At 31.7% G+C, this 14,418-nt stretch overlaps 1 protein-coding gene across 7 annotated transcripts in view; it reads left to right on the top strand.

Annotated features, from left to right (window-relative positions):
* The window catches only part of CSMD3 (CUB and Sushi multiple domains 3), a 1,192,082-nt gene that overhangs the window by 467,517 nt on the left and 710,147 nt on the right, over positions 1-14,418 (top strand). For 4 of the 7 annotated variants that reach the window (XM_032415692.1, XM_032415694.1, XM_032415693.1 and 1 more), the window contains exon 7: positions 12,330-12,641. The exons of the other annotated variants lie outside the window; for them this stretch is intronic. In XM_032415692.1, the coding sequence (XP_032271583.1) occupies positions 12,330-12,641 (312 nt within the window). The remainder of the gene's footprint in view (positions 1-12,329; positions 12,642-14,418) is intronic. 7 annotated transcript variants of the gene reach the window in all.

The raw sequence follows: 14,418 nt of genomic DNA, 5'->3' as shown, positions 1-14,418 counted from the left end.
ATGTAATCTCTCTTAGGAAACATACTGTCTGCTACTGACCTCTGGATCATTCAGTGCCTGGCATGGAATAGGACTCAATAAATTCTTGTTGAATAAATACATGAGTTGAATATATGAATAAATGCCCTTAATCAAGGTATTTACCCTTGACTGTATAAATTATAAGCTACCACCTATGATTGTTACAAAGATTAAATGTAAAATGTTTATCATGGAACTTACTAGAAGTAAATGATTGGTAATTGTTAGAGGCTATGATTAATAGGACTTTGAATCAGCACGGAATAGTTGCTGAAAACTAATTGATTCCTGGGTCTTTAGGGCAAGTCCATATAGGAAAGTATCTACTCTTCTTGAATAATATGATTTATGTGGGACTGAGAAAAGAAGAAAGTAGACCTTCCATGAAATATTCTGAAGGTTGGAGAAGTCCTTGTAGTTAAGAGTTAGACCCAGAAATTTACAGAAACTTTGTTCATGCTTAAAAAAAAAATGATCCAGTTTAGCAAGATGGTATGAAGCCTCAGGGATGATAATGTGAGTCTTTTAGCTATTAAGCAGCAGATAATTTTTAAAGATAAGTAAAATTAGGTTACTAAGAATGGTTTTATGAGGGGAAAACTGTAATAATTAAAGGAGGAAATAGAACACAGGGGCATCATGTATCAAGCTGAAATGAAAAACAATGACAAGACAGGCTATTAGGGTGTGGTGTGCATTTTGGTTGTATTTGCAAGTGAAAGAGGTATTAAATTTATCCACAGACTTGAATGGGCAAGAAATGTTACTTTGTTCTTTTGAATTCAAATGCATTTGAGAGCTGCCATTGTGCCTAAAAGGAGGAAAATTCTGTTCAGGTCCTTTGGAGGGAGGGTGGAAGAAACAATGGCACCTTCTTCTTCCCTTGTGTTGCACAAGAATCGAAAGGGCCTTTGCAGTGTATGGACAATGGGGAGAAAGGCACCCAGTCGTTGTTTAAGCCCACAGTTCCCTTGAAAGCAAAGTGTAACAAGCCCAAGATGAGATTTTAGCCAAAGGTGAGAGTCCAGGTTCCTGGACCCTTACACTTTCCTGCAGTGCAGCAGGGGGGGGGGGGGCAGTGTTTATGTCATCTTTATTGCCTCTCCTTGGCCCTCTAGCCTCTACCCCAGTCATCTTCCCTCTCCTGTCACTTGATGTAATCCCCTGAAGAGGCCTAAACTGTTAGGAAATGAAAGATATGGAGAGATCTTAGAGCAAATTTCCCTTTTAGCCCTACAGAACCATCCTCCCCTGAGGCAAGGGAATTGCAAGAAGGACCTAGAAACAGACATGTGTTGGAGAAGCAAGTGATGGGGAAGAAATACAATGAAAACCAAGCATAAGTAAATAACTTACAAGTTGATTCAGACACAAGTGTTTACATGCTGTATTGTATTGAGGAGGATAAATAGAGGTGTATCGATTTTGCAGGATGTAGGATTGTGGTTTTGGGATTGCACAATTTAGGTCCAAATCACAGCTTCCCGCTTACTAGCAAAGTGAGTCAGTTTATGTTTGAAGCTGCTTTGAGTTTTAATATTCCCAGCTTACAGGTACTTTTGAGGATGAAATAAACTAATTATGACTGTGTCTAAAACATAATTAGTACTCAGTAAATGGTGTTGCTCTTTATAACATGTTTGTTTAAATAGTTCTGTTATCTAGTCACTTAAAGTAAACATATTGGAATGCCAAATATGTTTGAGGTGTCTTAATCAACTCTGTTCAGAAATTGGGGAGATACAAAGATACCATCCCACAAGTGAGAAGAGCAAGTTTCTATCACCTTATAAAAATTAAGAATATACTTCAGAAAAACGTTTGGATACTCATATTATCACCTTTGCAATTACAATATGCCAAAATCATCTGGTTAGATACAAAATTTTTAGATATTTAAAACCACTTTAATGGGTAAGAAACCTTCCTTTGCTTTAATTAATCTTCAAGTATAGAATATATAGTTTATAATGAAGAAATAGCTATTTTTAGCTATTTTTAGCTATTAGCTATTTTTAATACTAAAAAGAATATAGAATATAGAATATATAGAATATAGAATTTAAATACAAATGGAATGAAAGTTCTTAGCACACCTCATTCAACTTGCCTTCTCTTCTTTTAGTTTTCATCTTATAAAAAGATGCTTGTATGAATTTTCTCTAGATGTTCTTGTGATGTCATCATGCCTACTCTCTGCATCCCATAAGTTTTCATAGGATCAATCAAAGCATATTACATTAAATGAATCAATATTTGTTAATAGTTTTTACTTGTGTGGTATGCAGAAAATTTTCAGAGTTTGTAGAACTGAATTGCTTTCAAAGTAGGTTTCCAGATAATATCCAGGATTCTTGGTTGAATTTGAATTTTAGATAAACAGTGGATAGTTTTTATTATAAATCTGTCCCAAGTGTTGCATAGGATATACTTACAGGAAAAAAAAAATGTTTATCTGACATTCAAATTCAAGTGAGTGTCCTATGTTTTTATTTACTAAATCTAACAACCCTATTTCAAGGTACTTATATAGCCATATGGTGGAGTCAGCTAAATATTTGCCCTGCCTTTAGTCCATATAGCTCTAACATCTTGTCCACATGACAGCAATTACAATCCTTACAATCCTAAAGTGACAATCTTGTCATATCAGTCTCCTGCTTAATATTCTCAATGATGCCTTATCTTTTCAAGCGTCCTTTTCCAGTCAAAATTTTTTGGCTCTTCAAGCATTGGTCTCTGTCTACCAAATCTGCTACCACTCTCTCTTCATTCCTGCCATACCAAATAATTTGCAATTGCCTGAGTATGTCTTGCATTTTCCCCTACCACACCTTTTTTTCTAAGCTGTTACCTCTGACTAGGATGTTCATTGATTCCTCATGCACTGGATGAAATCTGCTCATCCTTTAGACTCAATTCCAATGTCTTTTCCACTAGAAAGTCTGTCCTATTTTGGAAGGATAGCTAAGGGCTTTCCAAGTGTATTTTCATAGTTCTCTATGTTTCTTTCATTGAATATATTACAATGGCTCTGATTTTTTAAATTCATGACAGTTTACTTGTAAGACAGGGATGGGGATACGTGAGAGAGAGAGAGAGAAAGTGTGTGGGTGTTTGTGTTGGGGGGTTGTATTTGTGCTTAAGGCACAGTAGTCATTTAATTCATGTTTGTGAAATACAAAAGAGGAAGATGGACTGTCTCAGGTTTTAAAGTCAGATATTTGAAATGCTACTGCAACATAGAAAAGGGAAAAATCCTCACTTTCTTTCTTCAGTGTAGAAATGATGAAGAATAGAAAGATTCATTAAGTAGGGTCGCCTGGGTGGCTCAGTTGATTAAGCGGCTGCCTTCGGCTCAGGTCATGGTCCCGGGGTCCTGGGATCGAGCCCCACGTTGAGCTTCTTCTTCGGCAGGGAGCCTGCCTCTCCCTCTGCCTGCCGCTCCCCCTGCCTGTGCTCTCCCTTTCTCTGTCTCTGTCAAATAAATAAAAGAAATCTTTATAAAAAATAAAATAATAAAATAAAAAAATCCAGGTTTCTAAAAAAAAAGATTCATTAAGTAAATAATATTTGCTTTCCTAGAATAATTATGAGATAAAGTTTATTTTTCCAACATCTACAAAAAATGTAAAAGCACAAGTCCCTTGCTGAATATCTTTGTTCATATTTTGCTCTAATTTTTCCCATTTTTCCAAGTAACTTCTGCTCTAAAAAAGATGGAATTCCTTTGTATTTAAAATACAAATTTATGTGTCTCTTCCCCAGGGAAGATTTGATTGAGGGAAGCTCTAATTAACCTTCTGATATGTATCACCCAGAGGATCAAACTTTCTCCTCCGTGATTAGAAAGTGTCGAAGAGAGTTGGCCAGATGTCACAATGTTAGAATAGATGATTTTTGAGATCCTCCTCAGTCAGATGTCCACATTTTATCTCTCAATTTTAACACATCTGTTTCCATAAATAAACTAAAGAACCAAAACATATTTGAAGCCAAGTATAAATGTAAATTTCAGCCATCCTTATTATAATATTCATACCTTTATTTTATTGATGATAGTAAAAGATAGTGTTTGCATACTGTCTTGAAATAAAATGTATTCTTGGTGAAAAAATTAAAAACAGGAACTTGGCAGAGTAATTACATGAAGGAATATAAAAATTTACCTTTCAATATGGTAATATATATTTTAAATATCTTAACAGATAATTATACATAATACCCCAATATATAATGTGTAACATATGTGCCTTTCTGATTAATGGTAGCCTTTCAAGATAAACTCTACAGGTATTTACTATTTCTGAAGTTTGTTTTTTTTTTTTCTCCAGCGTGCTACGTTTCTCAGCAAAGATTGGCATTTATTTTCAAGTAAATCACTTCTGCTACTAATTAATTAGCTGCTATAGAATAAAAAGTGGCTTACAGAGTGTATGATGCAGGAAAATAAAACCTTTCTTGGCTTCAGTTTCTTATTAGGCTGCTCTACTTTAACATATTTATGCAGATACTCACCAGTTGCTCAGCAACCTTTCAATGATCAACACTGTAATAGTATTTCCTTCATTATGTCAGCCCTTTCCTACCCACCCACACCTCCCTTACACCCCACTTGTTAGTAATGAACCCATGTCTTACAATCATATAACAATCACATGGGACCAGGTATCAATTTATGGTAAATGCCTCAACCAGGAGCATTCACTGATCTATTGCAGGCTTCATACTCCTCAAGAACGTATTTGTCAAAGTGTCCCTATTACTTATTTTGAGGAGAAGACTTTAAACTAATTCAAAATGAATAGTTAAACATTTAGTCTAGGATGGGTATTCTCTCAACCATAAAGTTCTTTGTGTGGTTTTAAGGGGAAAATCTTAAGAGGACAATACCTAATCCCAAAGAGCATCTTTCAGTACCATTGGGTACACAGAAAAAAAATGTTGGGGTAAGGATATGTCCTTGGTTCCTTTCAAATCATACCACATACACAAAACCAGTGTTATGTAAACTTTGTACTTCAGGCTTTAGAAAAAGAGGAACACTTAAAATTAATGAAAAATGAAGAACATCCGCCTTCCACAAACTAGAGGCCATTGTAGAAGAAATAGAGGGTAAACATAGATACAGTCAAATAGTCAAGGTGAGAAGGACTCAGGGACTTGATGGATGGGGTCAGAATAAAGCCTCTTATTTTTCCTTTTAACCATGATGGATAGAAAGGGTAACTTCACCAGTTCTTTTCCCTTACTTCTCTCCTTTCTCCTTCACAATGCCAAATATCACCACTATAAGATATTTTCTGAGGGGTGAAAAGGGTGCTGGAGAATAGAAGAGAAGGGCAATGCTACCCCCATTTGAGAAAACACAAATGAAGGAGTGATTTATATATTCTTGGATGTTTCTTCCTCTCTTTTCCTTCTCTTCTATCATATGCCATATCAATTACAGTTATATTATAATGGAGGGTTTTTATCTGGACAGGTTCTATTTCTTATATTGATATCCTTAAAAATACACTTAACACTCAATAAATAGTCATTGACATAAAGTAAAATATTTATTTCTTTTTTAGAAATAAGAGAGTAGTACGTTTAGCCCTATTCATTCTTCTCTCATACTCATTAAACATGCAAGGGGAAGTGGGGTTGCATCCATTTGAGACATGCTTCCTACTTTCAGAAAGTTACTGATACATATCAATTATCAGAGACAGCAAGACCCTGAAAGTGAAGGAATTCCTGATGCAACACTTTGGAATAAAAGATACTGGTATTCATTTTTCTTAATAGCAATTTTATATCTTCCAAGGTAACTGGCAGCTATTCCACAAGATTTGGTGTGGAAGGAAATTAAACAAGGGTGTGTTAAGTTACATTTTGTTTGTTGAATGAGAAATACTTCTATTTTAGCTGAGAGATAAGAGCTGCTGCTGCAAGAGAATCCTAAAAATGCAAGATTCTAGGAGATGGTTTTAGAAAGACGTGGAGGTGCAATCTGTCCCTTTCTCATATTCTCATGAAATGTGAAAAGGGTGACATCAGTTTTATTTTGAAACCCAGATCTTTAAGTTTTATTGTCAGTATTGTGACCTTTATGGAAGAACATTATGCTTCATTACGCTAAAGACTTCAGTTTGTATTTTGTGGATATTTATTCCTACAAGTGGTGTGTGTGTTTGTGGTTGGGCACATTAAAAAATGACCCCTAGGACCCACCAGTATAAATAGTCGAGACTTCCAAAATGTTTGAAAAGGAATACACGATGAGAAAGCTTGATTCTGCAACTTTATTTTAATCAACTAGGTGAAACAAGAAATGGTCCTTTAAGAGAGAGAGAATATTTTCAAGACTCTTACAACTCTCTAAAAGTTTTCCCTAGCAGGCTCTTTATTTTTAGTACTAAGAAATGAGATGTCTATTCTCTCACATTTTTATAACAAAACTGTGATGATATTTAGTATAACATTCAGACATTTACAATATATATGTTATAAATATATATTTATCATATATATATTTTTTATATATGGTTTTTGTCATGTTTGCCCTGTACAGTACTCTCCATATACTTTCTAAAACTTTTGATATTTTCTATATTTCATTTAGATAAAGGTATTTATGGTTGCTTGGCATGTGGATTTATCAACATTTCAAATAATTCAGAATATGGGATTTTTATCTCGCATGTAAACAACTTGGCATTAGTAAATATCTTGTTGAATATTTGTTTTATAATTGTTTATTTACTCACAGTAAGTGCGAATTTAGTAGATGTATCATTAAATCTTGCTATCATTAGTTTCAGCTTAGATTGCAAATATTTATTCACTCACTTTGCATATTAAATCAGCCTGATCTCTTGTACCTGATAATAACAAATCCATTTGCAAAATTTAATATTAACTTCCCTATTTAATGCTTAGAAATTTGAATAGAAATATATGATATAAATAGAAACATAAATACATATTCAATTCAGAAAGACAATTTATATTTAAGGTTTCAGTTCTATTTTTAAATTAGTACACACCTAATTAAATTAATTTGTGATCATAGAAAAATCTGTTACTTGAATTACTGATTTCTTTTGAACTCTGTGAAGATCAATATCTTTTCACATTTTAACATTTCAGAAATCTGAATGCAGGTGGCAGGGTTTTTGCATTGTCATGTCATAGTTGAATTGGTAGAATTTTTTTTTTCCTTAGAGGTGCATCTTGTATATCATAATCTTATGTAGTTTCAACATAAATATAGCATTTTAATCTAAAATAAAAACTATAAGACTAATATAGACCTGTTCCTTAAAACTAAATTACAAACTATTTTTTTTTCAGAATTGTTTCACTTAAAATTCTCCTAGTCAGAGACTCAATTTTATACTAGGTAACAGTTAATCAAAGTAGATTATTTATATTTCTTTTACACTTTAAAAGCTACTTTCTATTTCAGTTTATCCATCTCTTCTCTAAGTTGAATATTCAAAGTACAAACACATCCATTAATTTGTACTGAAAAATATGAAGCTATATAGATTTTAGCATACTGGAATTAATAATGTTTAATGTGCAAAATACCTAAGTTATGTACCCAACTACAATATGCTTCCTAAAAATTATAGCATGTAACAAAGCAGTGGCTTTGTTTTACCTCATTCCCATATGCTGCAATTAGTTTTCAAAAGTTACCTCACTTATTGACATGTTTCTTTAAGTTTCACCCAAGTAATAGTAAATAGAAGAAGAACTACAACATATACATTAGATTACATATGTTAAAATTTATAGAATATCTAAATAATGGCTCAAATAGAGTTGTTGCATTAGTTGTATTTAGATTTTATTTTGATGTTATTTTGTATATTTTTCCTTTTGCATGTTTTCATGTTAAATGTTTATTGCATTTTTCTTCATTATATATCGTAATGCCACAAAATTATTCACTTAGAATTATTTTGTTAAACTTTCATTCAAATGTTTCACTTGAAATACTAAAATTAATGGAACAGAATATATTTTGTATATAAAATAACATGCCAAACATAAATATCTAAAAGCCACTTCTTTGAATATGTAATTATCTTTAACATGTACTTATGTAGCTCTGTACGTATTGGGCCATCCACTCATATCTCTAGCAACATATTCTGTTCTTCAGTTCTGTGACGAGTTAAACAATAATTACAAAGCAGAGTGGCACAAAATTGTTTCAAAAATCTGTAAGGCTAAAAATTTGATCATAGATTAAAATTCAATTATGAAATGAGTTTTCATTTGTTACACTTTCTAAATGACACATTTATAAATGGCTTTATATGAATTATGCTTAGTCTCTTGAAGATATATCGTTGAAATAAGAAAGCCTTCAAAAACATTATTTTCATTATAATACATAATATAGTCCAAATTTAATATTGTAAGGATTACTGTTAAATAAATTTGCCAATTTATATGTGTAACATATGTCATTTTCCATTATCATAGTTCCAAAGATGACATATAGTTATGATTTATAGAAGCATGCTTATATATGTAAACCATTTCATTTTATTTTTGTTATATTGAGAAATGTTTTATTAAGGAATATTAATAAAATATACATTAGACCTGTGTTTATATTGTAAACATCTAATTTTTAAATATATCGCAAGCAATTTAATGGCAGGATAATCTAATTGTGAAAAACACATCTTGTATACATAATTTGATTTCAAACGAAGAATGGATTTTCTGAATGTACATTTTATTCTTTAATTTGGGTTGTATATTGTGTAACATATACATTTAGTACTGTGCTATTAAAGATAATGTTTACTTAATTGTGTAGCATACTTAAATTTTTGAAAGAAAACAAAATATCTTTTAATATTGGATTAGCTATATAATATACTTAATAATGAATTGTTGCTATACATAATCCTAAGGCTTTTTCCAACATTGGCAATTACCTCATAAAACAGTTATGTATGCAAAAATGTTGAGTGTTTTTAAACTGTTAAATGGTAAATGGTGCACTCTCACAATTTAAAAATCTGTGTTTCACACACTACCAATTTAAAGTGGTACCAAAACCAGTATTCTAAATTGGTCTACATTTTAGATAAAATGGTTATATGATATAACTGTGTGGTGATGGTTGATATTTTTGCCTTATAAAGGAAATCAATGTTACTTTTTATAGAAGTTATTCCATTTTATATATCAAACATTTAACTACATTTAGATGCACTTCTGTCTCCTACCATTATAAGATATGATTACTTTTCACTCTACAGAAATTTGAACATTCTAAGTAAACCCATTTCACATGAACATTGTATACTTTTAAGGGTTGGGAATTATGACACAAATCTTCAAGTAACTCTCACTTATGCAAATAAATCTTCAGAATCCACACTTTTTCAAAATGATGTCTTTGAAAGTTAAAAACAAAATTGTCAGTTCTCCTCTTTGGAATTTCTCTTCATTATATGTTTGAAATATGACTTTGCCATGGTAAAAATTATGATCATATTTCATTTGTGAAATCTATTCTCTTTATTATTGTTAATATTATTTTAACATTATTATTAACTTTATTCATTTATTCTTTCTTTTGATGAATATTTCTTGAGCATCTACTGTGTACCAGACACCATTCTAGATGCTAGGTATTCAGCAGTGAATAGAAAAAATAACAAAAATCTCAGCCTTCAAGGAGCTTGCATTCTAGTATGGGGAAGAAAGAATACGAACACAAAATATACATAAAACATAGGAACTAGTTAGCAAAATATCTGGTTGAAATATATATCTGGTTGGACTATGGTTGTTAGATAAGTTGGTTTTTCAGTCCTTTATTCCAACACTCCACCCTGTTCTGCATTCAGGCTAAGAGGATTGTACTGAATCACCACCACCGTTAACGAGAAGTGGAGTTCTATTACTGAAGATTTTAGGTCTGGAATTGCTAGCAAATCCTGGATCTAACAGCTAAGAAAGATCAGTTTTAACTCTCAAATTTGGTCAAGACCTGTATTTATCTTGTTGTCTTCAAGAAAATGTGTGTTTGGAATTGGTCTATAGGTCTTGGATTAGTTACAGAAGAAACCTAGACACATTCCCAATAATTATTCCAGAATTACTGACCCAAACACAAGAGATTATTTGTGATTAACTGTAATGACTTCAGTGATGGAATATAATAAATAGCTATCCAGTGGAGTAAGGTTAGAACATTGAGATGTGAGATAGAGTACAAATTCTTTTTCATACTTTTAGATTGTATTTTGCAACATAGGTTTATAGTTAAGTGGTTTCCTCTTTTAAACTAAAATTTAAATCCTGGAAATTATGGTACAGTTATGCAAAGTTTTAAAGTATTAGTTTTTCATCCTCCCTGATTTTATACTTCCTTTCTAAAGTGGAAGTTTCAGTTAAATTCCCCAGGTGATAATATGGATCAAGTGATTGTTTTTATAGTAATAAGCACATGGGCATTTCAAATGTCTGATTTACCATGAGGTTAATTACTAAATGTTAGTATTATAAGCATAGTTATTGCTTAATCATGTGATTAAAGAAAAATCTTACTAAATATTAGCTTAGTAAATGTTACTGGCCAATTTGCATAATCAACATGGATTTAGGAGATCATAATCTTCACAAAGTGACTTGGATAAATATTCAATAGCAACTTCTTCCTGATTGATGTTTCAGAGTATATTAAAGGTCTTTAAAATAATCTCATAATTGTCATACCTCATTTACCTTTGGCTCCCTCAAAATACAATAATTTAATTCTTTTGAATTTTTCAATCAAATTAACCAAGGTAAAACAATTTAGGTTGGCAAAATTAGTAGCAGTTATGTGTCCCTTTGTTTGCTTATGAATGAGAGGACCCCATGTTTGACTTCCTTTTTCGCTTTAAAGCAGAAATCAGAATTACCGGCCCTACTAGCCACCTGCCTGCAACACAAGAGGGAAAAAAAAAAAAAAAAAAAAAAGCAGAGCATGCCCAAACCACATTAAGTGGCTAAATTATTTTCCTCTTGCAGAATGGTTAAAATATTCCTGTGTATTTTTGTTTATAATATCTAATTATATTTTGTGGATAGGAGTTCAAGATGCAGTTTATTGAGAAGGCAAATATACGAAAACAAACCACTCATTGGCCTTAAAAAATACTCAGAAGTTTTCTAACCAGGACCTGATGATTATTCTTAATTAGTAGCTGTACTTCCAAAATTCAGTATTTTTTTCTTGTTAAGCATTTTAGATGTCAAGATCTTTTTGAATATATCTTCATTCCATTTCATACTTCTGTTATAAGGTTACTTTTTTTCATTTTGTAAGAATTATGTACTACCATGGACAATCTTTTAAGAAGGTTTAAGTGAAAAGAAAAAGAAAACCCTAATTTGGCACCTTTAAAATCTATTTTTAAAATACTGTGAAACCTTAATAAGGTTAAGAATGTAGAGAAATATATGCCATGAAATGCTTATGAGATATTTGGATATTCTCAACCATTTATTAAAGCTAGTTTTGCATGAATAAAAGTTCCAAGCTATTAGTTAATTTCAATCATTTCTAAATATGATTGTTTACTTTTAATTAGTTGAAAATTGGTTAATCTCAACTTTTACTTTAAAATAGTGAAAAATATTACCCAGCTTCCAAAAACAATCCACTAAAGTCTAAAGCATGTATAGCTCATGACATTGAATATTTTATCATGTGGCTGTTTTCTGGCAAGCAAGGTTAAGATAGACATTTACATAGAATAGTTACTTCAGAGTTTTATTTTTTTAATCATTTTGTTTTAATTTTGGCTTTGATTTTAAATTCTCCTTCACTTGCTTACCTTAAAATAGAAATGTTTGATATTTTTCCCAGAAATTATGAAGAGATATGGCACAGACTATTCAAAGCATACTTTTGGGAAAAGTGTGGTTACACAGTTACCCATTCTGTCAAAATTTGTCACTTGCCAGGCATTCGTTGCTAATATTCATCTGTACATAAATAACAAAGAAGATTGATTCAGGACCACATAAAGGGTTTACAATTTTGCCTTTTCCCCCCTAATGTGTTACAGTTAAAAATGTGGTATATTTGTGTGTGATATCTATTCATAGGTTGATTGATAAAAAGCAATCAATCATGCGATCTGGTTACTTCACATTCTAGTGGCCTGTTTGTGTTTTGCCTCTTCATGTTGATTATCCTTAAGGTAATAGAAGGGAATATAATTTATTAAACTTATCAGAAAAAATAAAATTTAAAAGAAAAAGTTAGCATCTAGTGCTACTGTGTCCCACAGGTTCTTCTACATTGGCCCACACTACCTCCACTGGTGAGTTAGAGGAGCATAACAGGACTACCACTGGTGCTTTTGCTGTTGCTAGCACATCTGCAGATGTTACTGTATCCAGTGTTACAGCTGTCACCATCCATAGACTTTCCGAGGAACAGCGAGTGCAAGTTACGAATCTCAGAAATTCAGGTCTGGACCCCAACACGTCCAAGGACGGGCTCTCTCCTCATCAAGCAGATACACAAAGTACAAGGAGAAGACCAAGAAATGCTGAACAGATAGAAAGAACTAAAGAGCTTGCAGTTGTTACTCATAGAGGTATTGGATGTTATTTTACTTGTGCCCATTTAGTTACAGCCAAAGCTATATTTTGGTAATGATTCTAATTAGAGAATGAGCTGAAAGAGAGCCAAGATGTAGGAAGCAAAAGAAAAAGTTTAAAGTAGCTGAAAAATATAGATAGTAATAGCCAAAATGTGAATAATTTGAAAGCACAAAAATTAAAAAAAAAAAAGTGAAATACAAATATTGGGTGGGGGTGGGGGTAAAGTAGAAAGAAAAGAAAGCATAAAAGGAATAATAAAACAAGTACTAAATATCTATTGCATATTACATGCCAGTTATGTCGAGATAATTTGAAAATAAAATAGCCAGTATCTATTAATAAGTGTGACATATTTACACATTGATGATTTATCCTATGTAGTAATTTTCAGTATTTGCATGAAATTTTTATGTTACACAGATGCTATTTAACAATTAAGAAAATAGATAATTTGGGCAAAATGGAAACATTCTATCTGGTGATTATTTTATAAAGCTTGCTCTTCTATATCTAAATTACCTATCGTCTGAGCTATATCATTGTACTGAGATTTCTCATTTTGAAGAGGTAACAGCTATTCATTGAGATTATGGATCCAAATTTAAATATCCATTAACTTTCTAATTTTTATAGAAAAAAGGCCAAATCATATGTTGGTAATTTTCTAGTTAATTAACATAAGCCTACCTTTTACAAAATTAGGAAGTGTAGCAAGAGTATTTTTCTGTTTCTTGGTAGCAAGTTTCATTGAGAAGTTCATGAAAAAAAAATCAGTGTAGAGTCAAAAATAAAAGGACTTCATTTATATCAATATATGCTTTGGTGGAAATATTAATTGAACATGTTTCAAATACAAAATACCTACTCCAACTCTATTTCCAACTCATCATCATATATTCTCCAAACTGGTTATGGTTTATGTAGCATGGTTGGGCATGGTTTATACAGAGCATGATGTAAGTAATGGAAAGCATTCTGTACTTAGTGTACACGAAGGAGAAAAATCAAGACAACTTTCCATAAGTTGGTTGAAAATCATACAGAAAATATCTCAGAAGCTCATTTCCATCAAAATCCATACTGAAGGTACTTTAGTTTTCTTTAATAAGCATCCTAAAATGAATTCTTAACATGTAGTAGTCTCCTTTAAAGAATTGAATCAACATCACCTTGCTTCTCTATTCGCTTTCTTACCACATTTCCACTGCTAAGAATATAGGAGTCATGATAAAATTTATGATTTGCTTAATCAAGTAGAAACTTTTTCTTAGAACCAGGAAATTTAAAAAGTGTAAATATTATTAGAACATTAAGGAAAAACCCTCTTCTCTTCAGTTTTTTCACTCTCTTTGGAAAATTGCATGAGCTAACATTGACAAACTCCTCTGTAACCCATTGAATAAAAGACAGGTAATTCTCAAACATAAGTTTATTATATAAATCAAGGAATAATACAAATACTGCTTTAGTCAAAGTTTGCTAACAAGTGATATGAGAAACTCTGGGGTTACAAATTAATATTTTATAAAACTAGGAAAAATAATTCATTTTGGAAAAAGAATAAGTAGTAGTCATTCAATAAAATGATTTGAAAATTACTCAATCTAATATTTTGAACCACATTCATAAGCATATTAAGCATATTACTTCCTTGATAAATTCTAAATCAATGCTCAAATTTTCTCAATTGTCATAATCTCCTAACTCTATTTTAGAGCTAATACATGTTTCATCCTTTCCCATATTCTTTCTAAAATAGTGTTTCTGAAT

The sequence above is a fragment of the Phoca vitulina genome, unplaced genomic scaffold (genome assembly GCF_004348235.1).
Source record: "Phoca vitulina isolate PV1807 unplaced genomic scaffold, GSC_HSeal_1.0 scaffold18, whole genome shotgun sequence".
NCBI lineage: Eukaryota > Metazoa > Chordata > Mammalia > Carnivora > Phocidae > Phoca > Phoca vitulina.
Note: the sequence above shows the minus strand (reverse complement) of the source record. Positions and strands in the feature narration are given on the sequence as shown.